This window comes from Empidonax traillii, unplaced genomic scaffold (genome assembly GCF_003031625.1).
Source record: "Empidonax traillii isolate 1590-97213 ecotype Southwest subspecies unplaced genomic scaffold, ASM303162v1 scaffold741:size898883, whole genome shotgun sequence".
NCBI classification, from domain to species: domain Eukaryota; kingdom Metazoa; phylum Chordata; class Aves; order Passeriformes; family Tyrannidae; genus Empidonax; species Empidonax traillii.
Window position 1 is genome coordinate 269,704 of NW_020955934.1, and position 27,988 is coordinate 297,691.

At 37.6% G+C, this 27,988-nt stretch overlaps 1 protein-coding gene across 1 annotated transcript in view; it reads right to left on the bottom strand.

The window, feature by feature from the left end:
• POU6F2 (POU class 6 homeobox 2) overlaps positions 1-27,988 on the bottom strand; it is a 294,805-nt gene that overhangs the window by 229,093 nt on the left and 37,724 nt on the right. Inside the window, exon 2 of the mRNA XM_027900608.1 lies at positions 13,383-13,554. Within this exon, the coding sequence (XP_027756409.1) occupies positions 13,383-13,554 (172 nt within the window). The remainder of the gene's footprint in view (positions 1-13,382; positions 13,555-27,988) is intronic.

Here is a 27,988-nt window from a genome sequence, read left to right on the forward strand (position 1 = left end):
CTTCTCTCCCTTCCCCATTTACTACAGCATTTGAGAATCTGATCTTTAATGAAAATAAATACCAGGGAACAGCTTCACTAAGATAGTGATAGACACATTAAGTATCAGCCAGCGTTGCTATGAGCTCTTCTGTTTCCACTGAAAAGACATGATAATGAAACAGGTCTGAGCCGGCCCACAGAGGAGGTGAAAACTTCTCAAATAAATCCTGTCCTATTGGAAACCAAACTGTGCAGAATACAAACCTTTCAGAGTGGCCTCTTGCTCTCTCTGGTGGTACTATGGTTCTTGCACAACTATATTCATGCTGCCTTTTAGTCATATTTGCACTTCAACTTTAGCCACTCCTAATTTTTTGAAAATAAACATCCTCAAAGTAATCTCCCTGTCTCCCTGCTCAGCCTCAGAGAATGCTGGTTTTCTAGCAGACAGTGTGGAGCAGAACAGAAGGGGATGCACAGACAGTGCCACTGATGCAGAGACAGCTGTAAGTTCTCCTCTGGAATAATTCAGGAGAAAGGATACAAATTTCTGAATATAGATACAAACTATATTAATAAAGCAGGAAAGCATTTTCAGTGAGAGAAAAAACCACTGTTTAGTCTGGGCAAAACAGTCAGGCAGTTTAAACATATGCAGCTGTTTAAATACACCTTATAATTTCCCTAAAAATACTGCACACTCCACTGATACATTATATACACAAAGGCATTTACATGTGAAGGAGAGCAAATTCCTTAGAGAAGTCACTCTGCACTGCAGCATAAACACCATACCACTGAGGTGGAAGTTGTTAGTGTTTCTTACCAGTAGGTCAGTCAGCAATTCCATCTGTCTTTTTGACAATTTGTTCACAGCTTCCCAATTCCCTGGCGGTTTCTTGTCCAGTGAAACCCCTTGGAATGCACCATGATTGCAGGTTACCTTCTTTCCCCCGGTGTTGTGCAAAGGCAAAACACAGAGCCAGGGTTTTTTTTTTCCACAAGGCCAAGTGCACGTTTCCTCACAGTTCCTTCCTATCACAGCTGATAAATTCCTGATTCAAAATTCAGAGCAGCTGCAGCTGAGTCCCTCAGCAGTGGGTCCTTTTTAAGGGGTGTTAAATAGCCTCACATCCTATTGGTTTCCATGGGAGATGGAGATGTCTGGCTCCTCCATGTTACATGGCCCATATATGGTTTTTAAACTGGAACTAGTTTCATGTGCAAGATACATGACAACACTATGTAGGTTTTTTTTTATTTATTTTTATTGGTTAAATCCAAGAATTCCAAAATGAGGAAAACAGTTTTACCCCCATCTTTCCTTTACTCTGTTAGATCCTCCCATTCCCTGTTAACAAAAAGAAGCGTATTATGCCACATGAGGTGGCGAGATTCAGGTGTTAAAATTACTCCCTTTATATTGATATGCTGAATTTAGCATCCTAATCTTTACACAAATAAAACTTCCAAGAATGAAATGACCAGTGAGTGAAATCCTTACACATCTGAGGGGGCCAAGGTTTTACCTTGGAGCTCTCAAATATTCCACTCTCAAAGAGGAAAGGGGAGGGAAATGCCTTTTGAGGTTATACTAAAACAATGCCATTTAAAATAGCTCACTGTTCAAAATATTTGCTAAATAACAGAATGTGTGTTGTTTTAGGTAAACTTCCTTTTTGCTTTAAAAAATATTTTTAATACTTCAACACTGTATTACTAAATAAACTGACAAAACATCTCAGAACTAACACAAACATGCAATTTTAATGCCTTCTAATCACACAAATCAGCACAAGATTTTTGTACTTCTGCATGACCTTCTTCAAATTATCCCTCCATTTTGGCTGAATCAGAATGAGCATGGGCTATTTGATAAAAAACACTAAGTGTGTGAAATGAGGGGCCCTCATCGTTTCTGCCAGACTCCTCTTGACAGAATGATGATAGAAGCATCACATCCCTGGGAGAGTAAATGCAAACTGACAGGAGATGAGCCTTTAGATGTTGAATATAATCTTGAATTGTGCTTGAAGTGTCTTATTATCTTGTCTTTTGATGTCTGAAGGGGTGGCTCATTGTTAGAAAAAGGAAAGCCCTTGCACATCTTTGCCATCTTTAAAAATTGTTTGGCCTTTAACAACTGCTTTTCCAACTAATGTCCATTTCTCCTGACAATAAATATGGCAGGTCGTCAGCAAGTGACAAACAATTTACTTTACATGCCAAGCTTTTATGGCTTTTGAGAGCTCATGTGGAAGCATATTTTAAAAAGCACTAGGAAATTAGCACCATTACAAATGTTAAGATGGCTGTGTATGTGTAGTTCACGGTGTGATTATTCATTACTACTACGGTTATGTTTTAAAGTCCTGTCTTTCCTGTCTGCAGACTGCTGTTAAAGTTCTTTATTTTATCATTGACTAAAAATAGTCAATGAAAAATAAAGAGCAAGAAGCAATTTTCTTCCACTCTAAAAAAAGAGCACTATTATAGATACAGTACACAGGTAATGCATAAAATCATATTTATTAATCATAACAAATCAATATCAGTAGTAGCATGCCACAGTTTACCTGTACTGCAGACCCTCACAATCACATCACTGTTTTTTCCACCTTCAACCAGCTCGACTTTTTTCTTTCTTTTTTCTTAAACTTAAAAGTTTAATGACGAACCAGATCAATATGATTCCTTAGCAACTAAATCACAGGCACACTAGTTTTTCCTGTCACAGCACCAGTTTTGCGAAAGCAGTCAAGTTCTTTTTTCAGGCCTCCGTCACTCTGAGAATCCATAAGAATTCTCAAATGGATCATAAACTGTTACAGGGTTCAGGTTATTGTATCATTATAAAAACGTATTGATATAGTGCAGATGACAAGACATGCAGCTCTTGTGCTAGTCTATTACAACCATCTGAATACCGTAAGAAATATCAGATATAAACAAAATAAAACAGTCAGCAGTAAGCTGTCTTTTAGGGAACCCATTTTTATTCTTTTAAAGCTGTTTTAAGCTGTTTGAAATACAGCAGTTATATGAACCCATAGAGAAGAGAATACAAAACCAGAAGAATGTGTTATCAAAAATAAATAACCAAAAACCTGATCAGAGGCTAGAGCCCTACTGCCACTACTGGGAGGATGCACCCTGTATTCAACACACCAGTCTTTACAACAGGCAGGGGTCTGTAAATTTGTAAAGTGCTATTCAGAATACACCAGCATAATTGTACACCAGTGAGATAACAGCAGTAGGAGGAAGGCTTAACCCCCAAACTCAACCTCTTTGAGGTCCATGGTCACAAACCGCAGTCCCACATATCCAAAGCTGCTCACTGAACTAGCACATCTCATCTGAGTAAACCTTTGCATCATCTGGTCCCTCTTCTAGTCAATGCCTCACAAAAGCAAGGAGGTGTGGGGGCTGGGGAAGGGGGGGTGAGCAGGGCCAGCTGATTGAAAGATTTTTTTTCTTGTCAGCAAACGTTATGAGAAGGTTCACTGTGCTGTATCCACACAGTTAAAATGAGGAGACTCCGAAGGCAATGCATCAAATCCCAGCAACAGAGCCACACAAGGGTCTCCTACACACTCTTCATAACAGTAAAAGAAAAAAAAAAAGAATCCCATCAACTCCAGCAACTTCTGCAGATGCTTTTCTTGCTGGATATTATCACTAAATTTACTGTGATTATGAGAGTAAAGTATATTCAATTAGTAGAAAAAAATATTTTAAGATTATTTTCATTTTCTGTTTTCTTTTAGCTGTAAATTCCATTTCTCCTTCAGACAGATTTGTGACTTGCAGTCCCAAATATTTACGATTTTGGGCAAGGAAGCATAAGAAAGGAGGAGAAATATCAATCCTGTACATTTACAATCACCATTCATCTCATAAATATCTATCTAATTTCCTTCCCCTCCCTTCAACCACTGTTGATTTCTCTAGTTACGGTTTTATTTTAGTATTAACTACCATTTATGTTCCCTAATTACTTTTTTTTAAATTATTTTAATCCGCGCTACCTAAAAACTTCTCTGCCTTTATGGAACCTTTACTTATGTTTCAACACAGGAGGTGGAGCCTTTGCAATGCACATGCAAACCTTCATGGCCTAACAGAAACCCACAGGAACCCCAGGACCGGTTCAATAATTCATTGTTTGTTAAATATAAAGGCAGTATAATTACAGAGTGGTTGCTCCTTGCTGTCAGTATGTTTGCTTGGCTGATTTTAGCTCCAGAACACGAGGGGCTGTAGAGCAGTGGCTATGTGAGAGAGGTGGAGGCCACGAACTGGCTTGCAAGTACTGATAGGATGAATGCCCCGTTGAAAGCCATAGTCTTGCTGCATATGTGATGGACAGTCAGCTGAGACCTGTCAGAATCTGGCCTCATGTTTATTCAAAGCACTGAGCAAACATGACATCTCTGCACTGTGTGAATAAATCCTAATTGTATGCAAAAGAAAATGCAAAAACTGCCCCATATAGTATTTGCTCAAGAGATTAGACTGAACTCAAATGATTTTTCTTCCTTTTGAGTTAATACTGTGTTATCTCAAGAAATAATTACACATACTTAATAGTACAATATATTAAAGTATGCCTTAAGGTATATTAAATGAAAAACAATTCTGGCTTCTTGATTAAACAGAGGTTTTAGATCATCCTCTTCAAGGAACAAACTTCCCCAAACACTAAGCTTCAAACAAAGCATGGAAACCTAAAGAAGACCTTGGCAGGGTAAAATGCATTTAAAGTAGACCTGTACAACAACTGCCCGTGCCCAGCTGGATGTGTTTCCAGCTGTGTGCACACACCAAGGGAACGGCTCCAAAACCAGGTGTAAGGAAGGAGAAGGGCAGGCAGAAAAGGTGGCACTTTCATTTTTACTGACCTGCTTTACAAGCTTTGGTGTTTGTGGTAAGAATAACAGGCTAGGTAGTGTGTCCAGCGCGCTCTGAGAGAAGACTTCCTTTATCTTCTGCTAGAAGGCAACTGACTGCCAGAAATTCTTTATTCAACAACTTAAAACCAAGATATTAAAACGTGGGACTGCATCATAGGAGATGTAGTATTATAGTATTATACTATTAGAAAAGCTAGTACTGGTTCAGTTGTATAAACTCCATGCTAGTTTTCAAAGGACTAATCTAGTTATAGATTGCTGTAGCAAATGCTGTTCCTAATACAAAAATAGTCTTTACTTCTTATTTGTGTAACATTTGAAGATTCGGTGTAATGCGGAATTGTTTTAGGACTCTGAATTTTTTTATTGCATTAAAATAAGGTATGTCATATTTCAATCACACTGGATGGTAATTCATATATATTAAACATATATTATATATAATTTTCGTAATCACTTTCAAGTAGTGTGATTATTATGAAATGTAACATTTTTCTTAAGACAACTTCAAACTGTTCAGAAATTAAAATGATGGTTTACCTTTCTGAAAAAAAAATATAGGACATCTGAGAAGAAAAACAAAATTCCCACTCTCCCAAGAACTCTTCTTGTATATTCTAAAATAAAAACAAAAATCCAAACAACTTTTAGGCATAGACAAGCAGCAGTCTAATGTTAAAAAACATGCTTCAGAGTGACAGGGGTGTGCATTGTCTATTGATTTGGTAGATACAGATATCCCTGAATTCTAGAGAACAAACCCAATTTCAGTCTCTCTGGAAACAGCAGGCTCTACTTAGCCAGACAGGATGAGGTACTATTCTTCTCTAGATGACCTCTGCTTTCAAAATAAAAGGGCTTAGTCCTGCTTCTGAGAGCATCAAAGCAGTATCACAACATAAAGCAGGACATGTCACAATACAAATCTTCCTTTGTTTCATACTGATATTGATTGTTATTTTTATAAAGAAGAGGGGGGAAAAAGGTGGAAAAAGAGAAAAGGAAGACTTTATGTTAAAAAAATATCAAACCATTTAGATGAAAAAATAATATTCGTGGTGAAACATGCAAAGTACGACACATTTCATTTTATTCTGGTTTTGTCCCTGTTTAGCATGAGTTTTCTCATTTCATCATTTGAATGTAACTTCTACCTCTGAGCTTGTCAGAATTTATTTTGTAACTAGATAATGTTATTTTCATAGTACTAATGGTAGTACTAGAGGTAATCATATAAAAAGTCAGAAAATAAACCATTAGTGGAACAAACATTGATATAATGAACATGCTATTAAATCAAAGTCTAAAAAAATATAAAGCTGATCTTCCCATTCTTTGACCACCTCTGCCTAAAAGTAGGGACCACAGGTAATGGATGCAACAGAAGAAACAGTTTCACAAGGAAAAAGAATTAAAGGAAAGAAGAACCTACAAACGACAGAAGGAGCAAAACCTAGGAAGACAACACAACAAGGAAAACCAAGTACTACACAGGATCTTAAAGAGAAAAATGATCCACAGGAGAATGGCCACTGTTACTATGAGCTTCCTACAGCTACCTCTGCCTTTGGATATTTTTAAAAAATTTATTAACCTGACAGCAGGAATTTTTATCCAGATTGCCCCCTGACGGGGCCAGTTTGGTAAGAGCACTTGCTACCTCTTTGTTTAGCATAGGGAAATCAAGAGAGGTGTTAAGTGGTGCCATGTGCACATTTGGTCAAAGGGAACTTCGGCCCCATCTGCCTCACCCGCAAATTTCCATGGAGAACTTGCCTAATCATTTATAGTCCAATAGAAACATCCTTTTCTCCTTCCTTCTCTTTTCTATGTTTGCTTCCTTTTTAATGTGCAAGTGTCTGATCTATTATTAATCTCAAAACACAAACCGGCGAGGATCTCAATCAAAGAATGTAACAGTTCTTTCACAAATTACCTGTTTACTGTCTGGTAGCCAGCAAGTCTCCTTTGAAACAGCCAGCCATTTATGTTGCTTTTAAACAAGTTTGTTGTTATTTTTATAACTTCAAAGACAGGGAGAAGAAAGATTAACTAATTAAAAATGAACCATTTGTCATTCAGTCATACCAACTACATACTGGGATTTAATTCTTTTTTCCCCTCATTCTCTAATGTTATTCTGAGTACAAATACAGAAAATCAGACTTCAAGCCATTTAAGAAACACATAACATATACTTTAGCAAAGAAGTAATTTGAAATTCAGGAGAACAAATAGAATTAAAACCCAAAAAAGTAAACACAATCAGCTTTCTCTCTACTCAAAATATCTTTTGTTGTTTGTTTGATTTCTTTTAAAATAGGCTGTCTTTGTCACAATTCAGGGACAGCAACAAGAGACTTCTTTATTTCCATACAGGCGAGGGAATTTAAAAGCGGGGCTGCAACATTTGCCCTTCATCAGCCCAATATTGCTTTCATCAAATGTTAAGGAGCTAAGGCTCCAGTCTCCTCAGAGTCGAAATGTATGTGCTAGCATCACCACTGCCCGAGATACCTGCAATACCTAAGCACAGCAGGAACGCTGAGCTGAGGATGGATTTTCTGTCTTACCATTGCATAGTGCTTTTTTTAGGCTTAAATGGGCATTTACTCCCCATTCACAAGTGTATGTCCCACTGACAGAGTGAGAACTCTGCCAAGAAACCAGACAATAACATTATTCAGAGTAGTTATTCAAGTCCCTAACTGTTTGCAAATACATATTTAAAAATGTTCGTGTCAAATATATCCTTCGGAAATAACAATCAGTCACATAGCCAGATCTCCAGGTTCTTTGAGAACTTATTCGTTATTTGAACAAGACACTACTACATTTTAGAAAAAAAGGTTTAAAAGCCTGTGTGATGACCCAGTTCTGTAAACATGCCACCCATTAATATTTCTCACTGGAACAGTCTTTGTAATGAAATAGCGTTCCTAATCCACAGATTACTTGCTTTAATAAAATATCACACATTCAAGCACTAGCAGAATCAGTCCTACGACATGGATAACTTAAAGTGCCCCACAACAAAGCATCTGCACTGTGCACATTACTGAATAAAATTATATGCAGATTGAACATATTTCAGAAGTTTGCTACATCTAAAAAAAGGCTCTGATTTTAATACAGAGACCACTCGGGCCATGAACTTCACTGTCAGTACAGTGAGCTTTCTAATGCACAAAGAGCAACAAACACACATGGCTTTTCTCCACTGAAATTACCAAACCTTATCAAAGTGTTCCTGATGGACTGAGATCTCTTATAGGCCTTTAAAATTTGAGCATATAACCAAACCACTGAGAACCATTCTTAACTACACTGATGAAAGAAAAGCTCGTAGTCTGAAGGCCCCCACAGGCTAGATACACTGTTAAGGATGATAATGTGAGCTTCCTCACAGCAACCTGGCAATGACCTCTGCTTTGACCTGTAGAGACACACGTCTCAAGAGGTGAAAGACTATTTAGTCCTTTATCCTTTGGAACTGAAATTATTCGAGTGCCATAAATTCTAATCAAGGCAACTCCAATTTAAAAACAAGCAAACAACAACAAAAAAGAAATATATATATTTCTTTACAGAGTAATACAAGGGATCTACTAACAAAACATAATCAGCTAGAAACAACTTCTACCCTGTTTCTCTGCAGCACGGATGGCTGTACAGAAAGATGCACACAGTTCTGAAACATGGGTAGCAAAATGGGAAAGGAAAATAAAGTCCCAAAGCCAACACAGGGGTTTGAAAACAAACCCTTGTTTATGTAAATGTGTGCAGATTCATTTAACTCCCATAGCCCCGCTCCATATTTCAAGCATACACAGCATTAGGAAAAGATCAAAAGCCTGCTAATGAACCAAAGAAAACCACAGACTTCAGATCCAGCCCAGGAAACCTAAGATTTAATTTCACTGGAACAAAACCTTGCCAGCAAAGTAAGAAGAAAAAAAAAAAAAAAAAAAAAAAAAAAAAAAAAAAAAAAAAAAAAAAAAAAAAAAAAAAAAAAAAAAAAAAAAAAAAAAAAAAAAAAAAAAAAAAAAAAAAAAAAAAAAAAAAAAAAAAAAAAAAAAAAAAAAAAAGAAAAAAAAAAGGTTAGCAGTCAATTTTTTTTTTTTCTGTCCAGCAATAATTAAACAGGAAACACTTGTGCTCCACAATTATAGCCTTGGTATTGCCCTCACTATATACTTACAGCTTTATTTATTTTGATAAGTTTGATGCAAAGAACTACAGACTCAATCTCAAAGAGTAACTTTTTACAATACAGGAAAATTACCTTAACATGCAAGTGCACTTCCAGCATTTTTTTAGCATCATCTAATTATGCTGCAAATTACCATCAATAAAGGATTAATTAAGGACTGGATCTAACTCCAGGAAAGTCAAACTGAGTCCACAGGGGCTTTTGATGCTTGGACTAGCCACTTCACTCTTGGGATTTTTACTGTACAGAGAATTTTATAAACGACACGCCCCAGGTGTCTACGCCAACTTTTCAATCTCAGCGGTTTATTACACAGATAAACACGAAAAGGGTTCTTCTTCTTCTAAGGGTTTTTCAGAGCAATACTTCATAACACATACTAAACTTGTTTGAAAATATAGTATAAAATGGCAACTAGGATTAATTACCTTAGGATCAAATCCCAGCGTTCTTAATCAAGAGAAAATACTACTTAACACTAACAAAAGCTTCCTCTAGCTAGCACCGTGGCATCTGGCCTGGGTTACTATTTTGAAGGATATTGCAGAGTAAGACAAGTTGATTCAAAAACGACACCACCTGGAATGCAAAGCGCCAGACTCAGTTTTTCTGTCTCTTAATTACATCCTATGGTTAAAATAGGAGATATTAATTCACAAATATTTTAAAGATTAAATAATAATACACCGTAAGATCTCCTGCAAAGCAACTTTGCCTCATACTGTACAGCAAAATAGCGATTTCTGCAACCAAAGCACTGTAGCTGTGTTAACTACACATTTCAAAACTGTACTTCTGAGCTGGTGTGTTTCAGGATAAAGTCCTTTATCGATATTTTGCACTTCAGAAAGTATTACCGACCATTTTTTCTACTATTTTCTTGTTTCATACGACTTCAGTATCAAAAGTCTTTTGCATGCAGATATGCAGATTCCAGAAAGTCCACTGGTATAAAAGCAGAAGTGGAGGATTACAGAGCCCCAGACTACAGGACAGAATTCTCTTTCAAAAAGAAACAAATTAAAAAACAAACAAACAAACAAACAACCAAAAAAACAAACTAAACAAAAAACCCAATCAAATCACCACCGGCAGGAGAAAGAAAGCCGGCAAACAACAAGCAAGCACAGCCCCTTTATTCACAGCTGCTCCTGTCATTACTCATTGGTAACAACTGCACCACAGTGACAAAGTGCATCTTCCCAGACACCTGTACGCCCGTTTCAGGTGGGAGCTATTTCAGATCATCACAAACTACTTATGCTGGTATTTCTGAGACTCAAAATGCTGCAGAATTCATTTGCTTTGTCACTGATAGCAAAGCACCCAGAAGAGAAACGAAAGTTTAGCGCACCTTTTCAAAAACAAGTACAATTAACTGTACTCCTGCGCTTTCCCCACTGGTATCAGGTACCAAAGAGCTGCCATTTTTACAATGCGCTATTTGCTACCAAAATAAAAAATCAATACCCACTGTTTCTCTGGCATGCAGTGAAATACCAAACCAAGAAAGTAGGAGAATAAGGAGGTGGATTTTAGGAAAAGGTACAGGCAAGCAATACAGGTGTTTGCAGAAGTAAACTCATCCATCAAAAAAAAGCTAAGCAGAATGTGTTCAGTAAAAGAGAAGAAAGCTCTTCACATCTCATCATTTAACTCCGTCCATCTGTGTGAAAACAAGACTCGTGAAATATCACTAACATCAAACGTTGGTCATTCATTCCAACTAAATCAGTACACGATTTTCACAAATTTTTCAAAAAACATGAAAGCATCAATGTAGAACAACTTTGTTCTCTGTGGACCTGTCTCCTCTCCTTGACTTCCTAAAATGCTCCTCCCTCTCCTGCTTAACAAATTTGGGGAAATTTTTCGCACAGCATGCATTAAATGTTTCATTGTAAAGCGAAAATTTTTATCTCTGACTACATGAAAGAAAGTTGGAGGAGAAAATTGTCATTGTCTATGCCAACATCTGTCAATAAGTTCACAATAATTTCAGAGACTGCAAAGAAAAGTCCAAAGTATGCATTCCTAACATGCTATTCATAACATTAAACAAAGAGAAACAACTATAGAGTGATGGTCTATGTTTATGTATCAGAGCTTTAAACAAAACTACGCTTATTTATTTTTAGCCTTTACTGCAAATCTGTCTTAAGGGATTTATCCATGACATAATGGCTAATCATCTTTACTTTACATTTGCTCAGTTTGATGCTCAAATTTATCAAAATAGGCCCACTGTTATTTATTTTTATGTTCTCGAAGTTGCTAAAATGAATTGACAAGAGTAGCTGCTAATAGCATCAGTCATAATTGTAACAAAACCTCAATAAATGGTTCATAAATGTTCATAAGTTCATGCTGAGGCAGTTGAACTATTTCTCCTACTTTTTTTCCTTGGGAACATCTTTTTAGCAGAATAAGAATCAGGCAAGCAAACATCTTACCCTCGCCAATACAAACAGCACAATATATTAATTTGTTGCTTTTTCAATAATGCTTTTAGGGACATAAATTATATTTTCAGTCCAGAAAGCGACAAGATATGCTTGCACATCATTTCTGTACCACACACAGCAACTCTGATTAAAGTATCTGTGTATATTTCACTACCACTGTAGAACACCCAAATGACAATGGCTAAAAAAATATCCTACCCTTTATTAGAAGACTTGCCTGATTTAAAAACAGCAGACATTTTCACTATTCTCAAATTAAGAGCCCATTTTTTGCTTTGTATATGCCTTGCTATACTTAATAGATGCATCCTAAACATTTGAGCAAATGAAACATAAACAGAGCTGAAGATATTTACACTACTCTACACAACTAATAGCCCTCTGAATTTTACACATTCTAATTCTTTCCTGGAAGAAATAGGCTAAAACAATTATTATATGCTTTTTGAACATTCAAACTGCTAATGGAAATTATGTTTTCCATGGAAACAATGATTACTAAGAGGGTGTTTAAAATGGATGTGATATTCAGTAATGGTCATTACTGCAATAGAGAAATTAAATTTTAGGATTTTTAATTATTATGATTTTCCCATATCTGTACTGAAGTTATTTAGTCAAACATTTTGTACTGTATCTTTCAGCAATGGGTAAAGAACATTTTAATATAAAATTGCATGTATTCCTTTGTTTTAAAAAAAAATCTTGCAGCTGTTACTGTAGCTGGAATACTGAAATCTGAATACTGCTACAGATTTCCTTACAGATTATGAAATCAAAACTTCAACCTTAGAAAATGGGCTCTCACTGTCACTCCCTTAAAGCTGCATTCTCTCTAAACAAGATCTTTTTCCCTTCAACTTCCACCTATAGAATAATGAAAAATAAGGAAAAGCTCCATTTCTATTAAGGTTTGTCTCAGGTCACAAAATGGAAATGACTAAAAAGGACTCCTTCAGGGGTGCAGTTCCTCTAAACCCAAAATGTCACTATGTACCATGCTGTGCTGCTCCAGCTCACATATCTATCAACATCTATCACTCAAGCACGCACCTCCACAGCTCTGCTCCCTTTTCTGATTAGAGATCAGAGTTGCTTGAGTTGGCTTACAGGGTGTCATCTGTTTGAATGACAGATGTCTGTGTTGGAGTGCCACTCTTGCTGCTTTTGTTTTGATTGCGAAAGGTTACACTTATCTGGCACAATTTAGAATATTCAAAAACAAACAGAAATTGAAAAGGTAATTTCTCTCTCCACGAGGATGAAAAGAAATATTTAATTTCTAATTTTAATTCCAAAAACCTTAGCTCCACATGCATTACCATTGCTAGTCTTTGTTTATTCAGTACAAAGTGTTCTCTATGAGCATGTTTTGGTTCTCTTCAGCCAGTTTTATTTTTACCATTTAAAATTATAACTTTTCAGTTTAATCCAGCCTCCAAAGAGCTGGTAGCACGTGAGACGCACCAGCACCTAATGCAATAAATGTTAATTAAGTACTTGAAAATGATCCCCCTCTCTATTATTTTATATTAGAGTCCACGAATCTGAAAAAAAAAAGACAAAACATCTGCAACTTGCATAAAATATGTTCGTTGTTAACAAAAGTTTTCAGGACTGACGCTGTCATTCTGGTAACCAGTTGCAACGGGAGCCGAGGGCTGTACGCTTGCATGCTCCAAGCTACTCCTTCCTACTTACAAGAAAATTGAGCGAACAGGAAAAAAAAAAAAAAAAAAAGAACAGGGGGAGATTGCTCTTCCGGACAACATGGTAGCAGTGAAATGAAATACCTAGACAGACTTACCGAAGAGCTTGCTGGGAGTGTCCTCGCTGTCATTTGATTCCACAGGCGCAAGCAAGGGCTCATTCAGCTCGTTGTCTGAAGTAGCTGCCTTGTCCTCACCTCTCAACTCTGCATTCATTTCACTCCGCAGTGACAGCAAGGGCTTACTGACTTGTCCAGCTATCATTGGATCCTAGGATGGGGGGGAAAAAAAAGAGTGAGGGGGAAAAAAAAGTGGCAGCTTTGGTGTGCGTATACTGTCTCTTCCACTCCCTCTCTTACACACACACACACATACATACACACACTCTCTCTCTCTCCCTCTCTCTCTCTCTCTCTCTCTCTCTCTCTTATCTCTGGCTGCTCCTGCTGTTATTGCTGGCTGCAGTCAAGTGAAGAGCTATTACAGATCCAATGAGTTTTCCATTACTCCCCACCCTATTAAAGCTCAACTAGCATGTGAGAGATTCAGGATGCTTTGGAGAAAAACTTCTATGAAAGCAACATAACCAACACAGCTTTAATTGTGGGATGTGCTTTTTGTGTGTGTATGTTTTTACACCTCACCCTGTCCTTAACATAGTAAGAAAAGCAATTCCTATATGCTCCAATGCTATGGAAGAGGAGCACCCTGTGAGCGTAGAGTGATTTAAAGAAGCAGCCTCAGCTGTACAACATTAACAAAATCAAATGCACAGTTTTTAGTATTCCATCATATCTATGAAAATACACAGCATGAAATAGCCATTTCATTACATATATTTAACAGAGTGACAGATTTCTAACTATTCCTGTCTCTGGGATACTATGCTCCAAAAGTCCATAAACACAAAAACACACATTTTTCTTTTGAGAATAAAAACCACACAAGACATTTTCTAAAAGATAAAATTAGGGAAGATACTTACACATACGGTTTGCAATTATTCTTGTGTTTGCGACATCATATCCCACATAAAACATTACACATACATATATACATTTAAGTTTTTTCTTGATGATTTGAATCTGTCTTATCTTCTGCTCACTGAGGACATTTGGGGGTCAGGCATTATTTCCAAGCACACTCAATTATTCCATTTGTAAACTAATAAGCATAAATCGTGACAGCATGGAAAGCAGAGCAAAAAAAAAACTAAAAAAAAAAAGAAAAAGAACAAGTGACCTTGTTGCTCTCTCTGGCAGCTATTTATTGCAAAGTTCATGCCTAAATGGCTCTTATGCAGAGAACAGGTGACCAGCGAGCAAGTAGGTTGGCTAGCATGTTCCCTCTGTCCCGTCCTCACATTGGTCGATGTTTGCCTATGGGTTTTTTAATGTATTCATGTCTGAAAAGTGAATTTGATATGACACATGATAATCTATGAAAATGTTAATCAATACAAATAGTTTAAGCTGTCATCAAATGCACTTCTTTAGTCAATACTCATATTGCCGAAAACAATGTCACTGTCACCAGGGCTTAATTTGCACAGCACTTAAATATTGGACTCTGTGCATCAATGCACTCCTCTTCAAATACTGTAGGTAAACACATTTTCTCCCTATTTAAGGCTGAAGCACTCAGCACGCATTTAGTTGAGCCGAATCCTCCCTTTTGAATACCTTGATAGGTCCACTGGAGAGCAAAATTAATACTTAATTGAATCTCACAGTCATCAAAATAATCAATACTTTTTTATTATTTATTCTTTACAGTCTGTTGACTGTTTCAAACCTCTGAGGGAATGGAGGAAAGGATTCATGGCTTTGAAACACTGTCATTTAACAAGGTAATTTTCAGTGGGGCATTAGAGGTTGTGAAACATATAATAAAACAAAAATGGTGGCTTATAATGGGAAGAAAGAAAAGAATTATATTTCTGCCATCTAACAAAACAGGATAAATAAAAAAAGCAAGTGCGAGCAGGAGAGGGAGAAAGGAGGGGGAGAGGGAGAGAAAGACTGGCTTTTGAAGGGTTTTATCATATCAAGAGCAGAGCTGAGCTTTCATAATGCTGACATTTCTCATTCTGACAATCCTAAACAAGTGGAAAGGATGAGATCGCAGATATCATCTTTCATCACATTCCCCAGCTTAAGAACCAACATGACAGCTTCTCTCCCCTTTACACTGTTAATTACTAAATAAAATACTGCTCTCTGTCAGCATTAGATTATTGCAGATAGCAACCACAAACATTACTCCATTGTTTTGTTTTGCCTTTTTTTTTTAAAACCAGTGATACCTGCCTTGAACTCTTCAGAAAATAAATTAGGCTTGTGTCTACATATTGTAAATATATGAAACATAATCAATTTAATCAATGTGGTCAATCCATGTTATTGTCAGGTTAAATTGCTGGTGATTTATTAACGTTTCATTTACTGTGTTTATTAGGCAGCAACAATCTGAACATTTCTTAGATGTTTCTGGAGAGGAAACAGAAGTCAACAGATTTCTTCTGCAGACACGGTAAAAAAACTCTTACTTGTTTTATCTCATATTCATACTGCACTGTGGACAGTCATTTACTGGGGTGGAAACATCTGTTTGTTTACTTTCATATACTAAATAATGTATTTTAGCAGATTTTGCAGCTAAAGGTCATTGTGAACACAAACAGCACTATTTCGAGGTCTGTGCTGCTGCTCTCAGTTTCAGCTATTCAGAACTAACATCAAGATTTGATACTAACCTCCATAACAGTTGGGAATCAAGACAAAATTTGACCCTTTTCATCAAAGTGGTTTGGGGAGGGAACTAATCCTGTCCGCATAGCTATACTCCTAATCTGGGGACTAACAGCAGTTTAACAGTGGATGCTGCATCAGTGGGATTCTAGATTAAGTCTAAGACTCTGAAGTTGAATACACAACAAATGGGAGGAAGAAAAATGTGGGAAATGTGACAGCACTGGGAGAAACCTCAGCCCTTAGATATACAGCCCCTCCGGTGGGGCTAAGACCTTACTTGTTATATATACCAATAATTTGGCCTCGTCTGGAGTACTTTGTTCATTTCTGGGTAGCCCATCTAAGAAAGATACATCAGAAAAAGGTGTGGTAAGATTGATAAACTGATGGAGAAATTGTGAGTGTTTACAGAAAAGTGTGACTAAGAACGAGCATGATCAAAGGATAAAGGATAATAAATGGCAGGGAGAAAATGTAGATCAGTTCACCTTACTTCATCCGAGGAGAAAAGGTGTCTCCACTGAAATGGGAAAAAGTCATAAATCTAATAATAATAAATGATACTTTTCTAAACAGTAAGTGGTGGAAAAGCTGTGGAACTGACTGCTGCGAGGTATCACTGAGAGCCGCACCGCTCTAAACACCGACATAGCCAGTCGCATGGCTGGGCAGGCTCTTAGCAGTGAATTTCAAACAGCTTTGCAAACACACAGGCAAGGACTATAAAAACTGAAATAACACAAACTGCTGCCGCCTCCCTCAGACAGTACCGGAACCTGTAGTTAACCCCCAGGGTAGCTCTCTCTGTCAGGTGGTAAATGAACAACAACTTTCTCTATGAGCGGACAGATTAGATACTGCCCAAATTTCTGGTCTACATGAAGACTAAATAAATCACTTAAACGATGGGTTAAGGGAAGGTTTGTTTCCTTGAAAAACTTATTTTAAAATGGACATTTTTAAGCTTCAGGCTATCTCCTGACCTTCACACTTTCTGTGCCTAAGAATGTGTCTGTTCTGCAGTGAATTATGCATAATTAAAAACTATTGCTTTTATAAAACATATAACAAATCCTAATTCCAGTGTACAGCAAGTGGCCTAGTCTGCAAAATCCCTTGTGAACAGAGGGATTGTTCCTATATTTCCCAATGGCCTCCCCAGAAAAAAATCCTGGAGTAATTACTACGACAGCTGCAGGCACAGCAGTCTTCTCCTCCTCTTCTGCCCTCCTACAGGTCCATTCCAGAGAGGACCCAGGACATGGAGTGGATACACTGAGGCAAGGACGTGAGTACACATCTTTTATGGCTAATACTGTCAAGATCTGTTCTGCTGCACTGGATGTCTGTTGGCTCGATGCTCAGCATTTGCTTTTTGGAAGGTGTTATAAGTCAGATTACACTTTGCACTGTAACACAGGCCCTTCCATTGACCGACAGACACACAAAAGTTTAAGCTTCTCATATGCAAAATTGAAAAGTCTAAGAATGCATAAACCCAGCGAGATGAACTTTGTAAAAAGGGTTAATATGCTTTAAGTAAGAGGCATGGGAACGTAACAGGGGAATTTCAAAGTTCTAGTTATGAGAGAACTAAGGAATTACGATTCCTTTATTCAAATATACCTGTATATACCAGACACCTACTGACAAATTTTGCACACGTCTCTTGCAGATACTCATATAACTTGTCATCTATTTCTTGTCCAACTAGCACTGGTATTTCCAGACTTGCCTGTTTTCTGTGAGATTTCCCTGACAGCTCTGTGCTGCAAGTGGTCCTCCCTGCTGTGTGTCTCCCTTAAGGGTGGCTCATACCTTCTGTAATTCAGTCGCAGTACCTGCTACACCACTGCTCAGCCCTGCCGCTCCCTGATGACTTAAACTGGCTGTTGGTCTTAATTTAACACTAAAAATCAGGTAGATTTGCCAATGCAAATTGCAGTTCTAGTAACACGCCCTCTTTTAAAAGCTAGAACTTTTACTTTTTTCCTATCTGCAGCACTGCAGGGAGTACAGGAGAACATTTATCACCATGTTAAAAGCTTTGCCTTTGCACTTTAAGGGTAAAGGTGCTGCTTCAAAGCCAAACTATTTAGTAATCAAAGAGCTTTTAAAGGAAACTGTATGGGTTTTGTGTCAAACGTGCCCTAGGCAGAAGCCTAAAAATAAGAGAATTAATTACTTTTTTCCTTAATGCAGGACTTGGGTGATAATAGAGCTTTATAATATACTGATTTAGCCAGTGGTCTAAATTTTGTACTTCACCATAAACATTGTTGCTCTGAATGTAATTACTTTTTGAATTTTAGTTCAGAGGAAAAGTAAAATCCTCTGGTTTGCTTTTTATTTTGCCCTTAGTTTGAAGTTACTTTGCATGGACTTTTTTTTCCTTGTTTAGAAGTACTTGAAACCAATTTTCTGATTTTGGCCAAAATATGAAATAAATCCCATTTCCTCCCTTCCTCCCATGTCCCTCCCTCCCCTCCCACACCCCAATCCTGATCTTGTGCAGACTTCTGTTTGGGACATACACAATAAATTTCTTTGAGAGCAAACACAAAAATTCTAGTAAACATAAAATTTACATTGTTCTAATGAGTTATTATTGTAACAACTACAGTAAAAAATTATTCAAATTGTAGCTTTTAATTTTTTAATCAATATCGAGCACAATCATAAACTTATATAAAGTCATTCTAAGATGTAACTTAGCTTTATTTTTGAGTGAGGAATGCATTAAAAACACTCTACTGGGAAAGGATAGGTTTGGGGTTTTTTTTCAAATGCCAGCACAATTTAGGATTACCTTCCCTCTTGGTCCTCTTATGAAATAGTCCTTCTTACTTCATTTTATTGCTTCTAGAGGTATTAATTTTTTTCCCATAAATATTTCTCACAGACAACCTTCTCTGGTTCTTTCTTCTTTAAACATTGTTTTATCTGCTGTCACTAATGTGCTGATATTTCCATTCCAATCTATCCACAGTGTGGTTTATGCAAATTACTTTAAATCAACCTTTCATCCCCTGCTAGCCTCTGACCATTGCTACCTTCTGGCTGACCCTTGCTTAGAAAAGTTACAGAGAAAATCCGACCGTTTTCTTCACAGCCACATCTTTAGGTAGATGTTTATGAGCAAAATAAGCAAAACAAACAAAACTGCTGAGAAACGATCCCTGATCTTCCTTCACTACTTTGATCTTGAACTTCTATTTACTGCCTTACACATTTGCTTCTCTTACTCATATTACTCATACTTAACTTACTATAATCTGCCTCCCCATCTCACAGCAAAAAGCTGATATATCCCCAACTCATCTCACTCAATATGAATATTATTACCAAAGAGAGTCTCCACTTTTCTTCAGCTAGAATAGTATTTATTCTCCTCATTAAAATCTCTGTAGGAGAAAAAGAAAGTTCTTTTTTTCTCCCTTTTCTGAATAATAGTGTGATCTTGGGCATTTTATTTTTCCAGTGATACTCATCTTTACATGTATTGTCCAGGTTGCAGTTATAAAAAAACAATTTCTAGTTAAAAGTAATTTAACTCATTAACTAACCAGTGCTAAATTATACTCATTTTATTAATAGTACTGAACTATAATTAACAATTTAATTTGGAAAATATCATTGTTCATGGTTTTTTCTTGCTAGTCAGTCTAGCTAGAGGCTGCAGGATGGGAATAGACACACAGCAGCTCCATGGTAGCAGATAGCTAGGTCACCATTTATTTTATAATCAGTGTGGGTTTATTGCTCTAAAGGTACCCCAGCAGTTATCCTGCAATCCTCAAACAGGAAAGAAAGGCAAATGATGCTGGTTTCCCCAGAGAAAAAGTGAGGAATAGTAATTCATTGTAGGAGACTGCTCCATCTCTGGTCCAGAAAAGCCATTTCTGGATCCTGCTGGGAAAGAAATACCTGCATATTTTGTGTTTTTCCTGAGCCACGTGACACTAATGCCAGAGTACATACAGCACAGAAGCTTTACTCTAAATGTTGCTCATAACTCCTAGACTTGATTTTAATGCTCCTGATAGAGTTATTAATCCGATTTAAGATTCACGTTGCTCTTCTTATTGCAAATAATTTCATCCTTGGAGTTTTGTACCGCATACAGGGTGAAGGTATTCAAAACTTTATTAATTAGACAACAAGAATTTAAATTTTGGTCTTGGCCCAATTATAATAATTCCCCATTTAAATTACGTATTGCCTTACTGGAAAGGAGCTTTTTTATCTGTGGACATGTAGCAGAAGCTTGTATGGATACATAGCTACTATTCTGGGGAGCTACCACACTCCTCATATTTCTACCTTATAGAAATAAGAAGTCTAGAGAGTGGTGAGAGAAAGCAGCCTTCTCCTAGTTAAACATTCTCGGAGTTGCACAAAACCTGACCAATTTTTGAGAAAGCAGAAGATCAGGCCTTACAGATCAGGATAGGACAAAGGAAGAACGGGCATTTTTGACTGGGGCCAACATGGTTGAATAAGCCTTCAGTAGACTTTCCTACTCATTTCATAGAATCATTTCGGTTGGAAAAGACCTTTTAGATCATCAAATCAAGGAGATTTCTTACTGTTCTGCTATCTGGTTTCATGAAAGAAGGAGTAAGACTTGGACACATTTTCTTCATTGAGTAATAGATGATTCCCAATGCTCTGTCAGTTCTATTCTACAAGAAGCCATGTCAAACATAAGAAAACATTCAGAAAATTATAAGTCTGTAAGAATAACTAAAATTTTTGCACTGTGGGGCCAATTTGCCAGAAGACTTGAAAAAGATTCCATTATGAAGAGGAAAGCATTGTCTTTCATTATGAAGAGAAAAACATTACAGAAGAAAATACCATTCCACCCTAATGTAATACATCAGCTGTCTAAAGGATCCTTGCTATTAAAAAGAACCAAAAACCTCTTCTTGTTCACCCTGAAAAGTATTTCACATGGGGTTGTTTGGGGTGCTTCATGTTGTCTCCACACAAACCACCTAAAGGAGACATGACCGTGTTCACCAGATCACTGCAAGTGCTCTTTCACAAGCCTGCCAGTTCCACAACTTGTCTTTTTTCTTGTTTAATATTTGCTCGTTTTCTATTTTGAAGGGGCCTTAAACATAAGGCCTGCTTTCCAGATGATTTTACTACATATGTTAAAAGATCCTTCTGGAAACTACAGTATCCCCTCATCAGCATAATCCTTCTGCTCTCCAAGGTAAGAAGAGGCCATAAACAGCCTCTTTGCATCTAACAAATACAATGAAATACTCCATGGGATTCTCTGAGTTAGTTTTTCCTAGGTTAAAGTTTGTTTACCAGGATTTCCACCACAAAGCATTCAAATTATAAAATTTTGACCTAATTAGAATTTATCATCATGGCTAGGCTTGGCGAACGAAGGTTTGAGAGGGGCTCTACCCATACAATGTCATTTGAAGTTTCTCTGTATTTTCATTTGTCAGACTTTGTCAACCATGCACACACTAGAAATTACTTCAATTGAAAATATATCAAAGCCAGAATTCAGCTAGAGTTGCTTTCTTTAACAAACCAGGCAGAACCACACCAATACCAAACTTATAATAAATTTTGTATTTTGATCAGGTGTGAGAGAGAAACTTGACCAGGCTGCATAGAAGGGACTCAGAGCAATTGAAATAAGCTCTCCTCTCAGTTAAACAAAAACTTGATTTTCCATAACATGTCAGGACTTCTATGATGTAAAACAGAGAAACCATTAACTTGAATTTTTGAAAATTAGAGCATGGGTTAAACAGTAACCTCCCTCAGCAGTTAATTCAGTACTGCATTTGGTCTAGGAAAACCCAAATCAAGATCCATCTGTAGCTAGCCATGGACTCAGCCATATCAGGAAAGTCACTTTTTCTTTCAGGATGGATCTAGCTCTCACCAGAAATCTCATCAAAGACACACCATGTAGCACTTTCAAAAGAAAATTTCTTGCAACAGGGACAAAATCATTATAGCACAATGAAGCAAGATTTACTAGTGAAAACTTCTCTTTTTCTGAAGATTTTCAAAGCAATACTAATCTAATTCCAGCTTCATACAACTCTGGGATGTTTTGAATTGTTTAAAAACAATTATAATCTATAACATAAGACACAGTCACAACCTAGACCAGTTTGGAAATTCAGCATCTATTTTTTGTGAATCTTTTAAAATCCTTTATAAATAATAAACAAATCATAAACAAATCCACAAGGCAAGTCAAGATTTCACCAGAATATCAAAATCAAAAGTTGCTGAGAAATCTTCAATACAAAATTGTTCTTTTTCAGCTCGAAGCAACTGAGAAAGTCTGCCTTGAATTCTTCCTAAACAAGGCTGAAGGCTTCCCCAGTCTGAATCCAAACTCAGGGACAGCTCAACCTTGGGTTTATATATTACACGGTTAACAAATTAGTCAGCTCTTCATGGTCCTTCCCTTAATACAGCATACCTGAATTTTAGTGACAAGTATGGGAAATTACTTATCTCCTGGCATTCCTACTAATATCATACTTTATAGGGGTGGACCCTCAGATTTCTTTTTATCGACTCTATACATAGAATAAAAAAGCAATGTTCTTTTCTTTTTCCAGATACTAGAAGATGCACTGCCATAAAATGTGCACCTTTCAGCTTAGGACTAAGAAACCCAAATAGTTTTCCTATCATTCTCATATGTGGAGATCATCTGACAGCAAAATCTGCTGCTATAACTGCTAAACATACTTAATAATGCCACAAATACTGCCGATCAATAATGCAATGTTTTTTATATTTCCCAAGCCTTTCTCATTGATGAATGAGTGCAATTGTTTTTTTAATCATTACAAAGGATCTTCGGGGTTACTTTTCTTCACACCAGGTCTTCATCAACACCTGAGTACCACATCTTTCTTTTCATGTTGTAGATCACAGCGTAGTAATTTCTAATTAAATGTATTACAAATTCAACATGCCTTTAATTGTCACACAGCTTCATATTTCTAATGCAATTTGTATAAGGACCTGGTTTTCTTTAAAAGCTTGAAGCCCAGAGGATACTTCATCTTTTTGTCAATGATCTTAATCTGCTGGAAGTTGCAGATATGCTTACAAACTCCCAATGTTTCATGCACACACTGCGCACAGTAACAGTATTACGTGTTGCACATATAGGAGCATCACTTCAACATAAAGCATCTTTTCTGTTTAATGCCTTACAATAGGAAAACAGCAGAACATTTACCAATCATTTCAGTAGCAATTACTGTAACTGGATTATCAATAAACAATAAATGAAGCATTTCTCAAATCTGCTATGATTTTCCTACACGAACAATTCTGTTCTCTATTAGATACTGTTTGGCTAGGGGATTTGGAGGGGGGGGATTGTTCATTTTTTTTAACCAAAAAATTTGCCATTAGCTCAGTTGGTCAGAGCATGGTGCTGATAACATCAGGGTCGTGGATTCGATTCCCATACAGGCCATTTGCTTAAGAGTTGGACTCAGTCCTCGTGGGTCCCTTCCAACTCTGCATATTCAGTGATTCTTGGATTTGGCATTGGCTCCCTATCATTTCTTAAGAAAAATCCTTCAAAACAGATCAGAGAGTAAAAAAAAAAACCCCATGGAACTAGGGCAACACTTTGCTGTTTATGCCTGCTTTTTGCAAACTGGCCAGTATCACTGAGCTGCTCCGTTTCACCCTTAAAGTGTCACTGTCACTGCTCTGCTCAGGGAGCACAGCCACAAGTGCTGTTGATTCCCTTCTGCTTCAACAGGAGGAAAATATTTCCAAAGATCCTGCTATTGTTTATCACATGCACATCTAATGTGTGTATGTATATGTATGTATATATTACATACATTAAAAAGTTTTTTTTGCAGCCCTGATTCCTTCCCAGTGAAGTTATTTGGTAACCCTGGATGTACTTTTAGCTGTTTCAAAAAAAAATGGTAGTTCAGCATAAACTATCTTATCATATTATTGGGCTCGAATTACTTTTTAACCTATTAAAAACTTTATGTTATGTTTTAGGGAAACTAATAAATGTAGTTTTTGATTTCAAAAGTTTCTTTCAAATTATTAATATTATTTAGAGACATGGCATAAATATCAGATTTTTTTTTTTTGTATGCACAAATATACATACCATTGCAAAATCTGGGTTTGGTAATATCAGCACCCAAAAAATTAATATTAAAAAAATTATAACTTCAGAGTGATTAAAATATAAAAATAAAGCAATAAAATGCAGAATATGAGTTTTGATCATAATTTCACATAATTTCTTCATTATAAATTATTTTCGTGTGCCAGTCCAAATAGAAATTGTGTGTTTTGCATATATATTTGAAGAAAGAATATTTTATTTTTTTTTAATTTAAGGAGAAGTTAATTCCTATGTCTATACTAATCATTAGTTTTCTGAACCTAGAAGCTACACATATTTACGTTTTGCATATGAAAAGGCAAAGAGCCACTTGGGTTTCCTACAGCAAGCCTCAGTATCCTGGTACAGCTGTGGGATCATACAGTATTCAAACTACCTTCAGTCTTCCTTTTAGTCCTCTTTTAACAAAAAATAGCCTTTCCCATGTGGGAGAGGATGTTTGCCACCAAGAGCAGGGCTGGCACCTTGGAAGCTCAGTGTTGCCACTGAACTTCAATGCATTGCTGGCCATTAGACTGTTTAACCAATTTGCAGAGGGAACAGGGCAAAGGTGTCTATTTTGACTTTTAAGCCTCCCTGTGAAAATGTGCAAAGTAATCTACCCTATCCCCACAGAGCCTCTACTGAACTCTTTCTTGATCTCTGCTTTTCTAGGGTTTAATAATATTTAACCTAAAGTTTCTTAAAAACTAACTTTCCTCAGGTAATACTCACAAATTTTAATTATATTTACTGCTAGGACAATTTCCACTCTATTTAAGTTGCCCAGTAATAATTTTATCCAATGACTGCCATTTCTTCCTTTTGTTAACCTACTCCTGTAATGATTTACCTGCTTTCAATATCCACAAATATTCATTTTCTCATATGTTGAGCAAATAATCAAGCTATGCATACTTAACCAATTTATTCCTTACATCAAGAAAAATCTGCCTCTCATTTCTTAACCTGGCAGCACTTCTGATGCATTTCACAGAGCTGCTGCAGGTCTTGATTGCACCTGGCAAACCCAACACTGGGAAAACTTCAAAGGGTCTTCTAGGAGCAAAAGATGCTTTGCCCTTGCTCTGTTGCTGCTCACACTGGTACAGCGTGTGCCTTCCATACTCCCAGCCTGAGGACCTCAAGAAGAATTAAAAAACCAGAGGACTCTTTGTCAGGAACTGTAGTGACAGAACAAGGAGTAATGTGTACAAATTGGAAGAGGAGAAATTTAGGCTGGAAGAATTTTTTTTTTACTGTTAGGGTGGTGAGATACTGGAAGAGGTTGCCCAGGGAGCTTGTGGATGCCCCAACCCTGGCAGTGTTCAAGGCCAGGTTGAAAAAGGCCATGAAACCTGGTCTAGCAGAAAGTGTCCCTGCCCATGGCAGGGGAGGTGGGACTAGACAATCCTTAAGGTCCCTTCCAATCCTTAACATCCTATGAGTCTATCACTCACCGGGACAGTCGCTGCAGGGGCAGGGGGGGCAGCCTGGACGTGGTGCCCAGCAGCCACAGCTCTGCATGTTTGCTCTTTAAACCTATAATTAACCTTTGGGCTTCTTGTAGGCTGAGCTGGGTGTGTGCTCCTGGGACCCCGGCCTGATTAGACCTGTTTACTCTGTGGTTTGCACAGCTTACATGGCTCAAACACAGATGGCAGTCTTCTTTCTTTTTTTTTTTTTTTCCTTTTTTTTTCCTGGTAAGCTTTTCCAATAGCAAAAGGACAACATCCCATTACTCTAGGGTGGATCCCATCAGGGCCAATAGACTTATGATTATCTAATTGGCAGGAAAGGTCACTAACTATCTCCTTCTGTCACAAACTTCCAGCTCAGGAGTTGGGTATTCTGAGGACAACTGGTCTTGGTATTGAAGACTGAGGAAAAGAAGGCATTAAGTACCTTTGTCTTTCCCCTGTCAGTATACTACCCTCTGCATTCAACAAGTGATTAACCCTCCTTTTGCTTCCAGTGTATGTATAGAAACTTTTCTTGTTGTCTTTAACTGTAGCAGCCAAACCAAGTTCTAACTGGGCTTTGACTCTTCCTACGTGACCTCACAACATCCTTATACTCCCTCCTCCCAGAGGCGGTAGATTCTTTTTTTTTATTTGCTCCATTTTGCTGTTGCTTGCAAAGCACCAGTTTTTGTGAGGCATGCTGCAGTTCCTGCTACCCTGGCTCCTGCTTGCTGGCAGCCTTGGTGTGCAGCAATGGGAAGCTGTGGCTGTAGGTCAGCCTGAAGTGGGTAGGACAAGACCCTCTTTTCTGTTGCAGCTTCCACAGGGCACACTGGTGGCTGCCCAGAGAGACTCATTTCTTGTTCTAGCGTTCTTTTTTTCCTCCAGTGAAAGTGTTTTGCAGCAGGACACAGCCTGGGAGCAGCCTCTGATTTGCCCTGGGCTAGATGATGCACATGAGCAGAAAAATTATGGTGGGGACTCCCTCATGAAGACAGGCTGAGAGAGTTGGGGTTGTTCAGCCAGGAGAAGGGAGGGTTGTGTGGAGACCTCACAACAACCTTCCAGTATCTGAAGGGGGCCTACAGGGAAGCGGGATGTGCTTTAAAAAGGAATTGTTAAATATTCAGGCTGTTCCCATGCATAGAAAGACAAGTTGTCAAGGAAAAAGACCAGCCTGGTTAAACAGAACTTAGGCCGGAACTTGGGAAAAAAAAAAGGTACAAATAAGGAGCAAGTTCAGAAGAAATTTGGCAAATGGACAAACGTTCATTACAGAGAAGGAAGGCAGGAAAGTAAAACACTGTAAAATAGGAATGGAGCAGAGCTCATGTCTGCTAACAGCAGACCCTATCTGTGTTACTTTTTTTTTTTACTAGCACTGCTGTTTCCTCAGTAATATTCCCTTTCCAAGCAGTTATTCATGGGACATTCAAAACAACTGTCCTTAAAGTCCCAGTAGATAGTTCTTAGGTTCTTAGGGCTGGCTGGCTGGAGGTTCTTTTAACCTACTGAGATTTTCCTCCGGCACATTTATTCTTGCTTGTGGTTACAGCAGTTGCTCCCTCTTGAAGATCTGCACTGTTTTGGTGAGTTGACCACAGCAGCCAAGCACCCACACAACTGCTCACTCCCTCCCTTCTCCCACAGGATGAGGAGAAAACAGAGGGAGAGATGACTTGTGGATCAATATAAAGACAGTTTGATAAGGGAAGCATAAGATGCATGTGCTACCAAAACAAAATAAGGACTTTTTAGCATTATTTCCCATTGACAAGCAGATATTCAGCCAGTTCCAGGGCAGTGGGGCCTCAGTATCCGTAACAGCCACGTAAGAAGACTAATACCATAACTACAAACACCCCCATTCCTCCTTCTTTCTCCCAGCTTTTAATACTGAACACTTCATCACATCTATGGAATATCCCTTCAGTCAGTTGTGGGAAGACATCCCGACAGTGTCATAGAATCATGGAATGATTTGGGTTTGAAGGGACGTTAAAAATCATCTAGACCAAGTTGCTAAAAGCTCCATCCAACCCAGCCTTAAACATTTCTAGGGATGGGGCATCCACAGTTTCTCTGGGCAACCTGTTCCAGTGCATCACCACCCTCACAATAAAGAATTTTATTTTCTGTTGCATTTTAGACCAAACTCTTACTCATAGATTAGGATTAGCCTTCTCATTTACTTTTATCCACATCTACTTAATCCATTTATTTGTTGGATTATGTAAGTATTTCTCAGCACTACAGTATCTAGATGCTTAATCACATACTTTGATATCTGTGTTTTCATGCAAACTAGAGTGTCCTCAGAATATATGTGAATA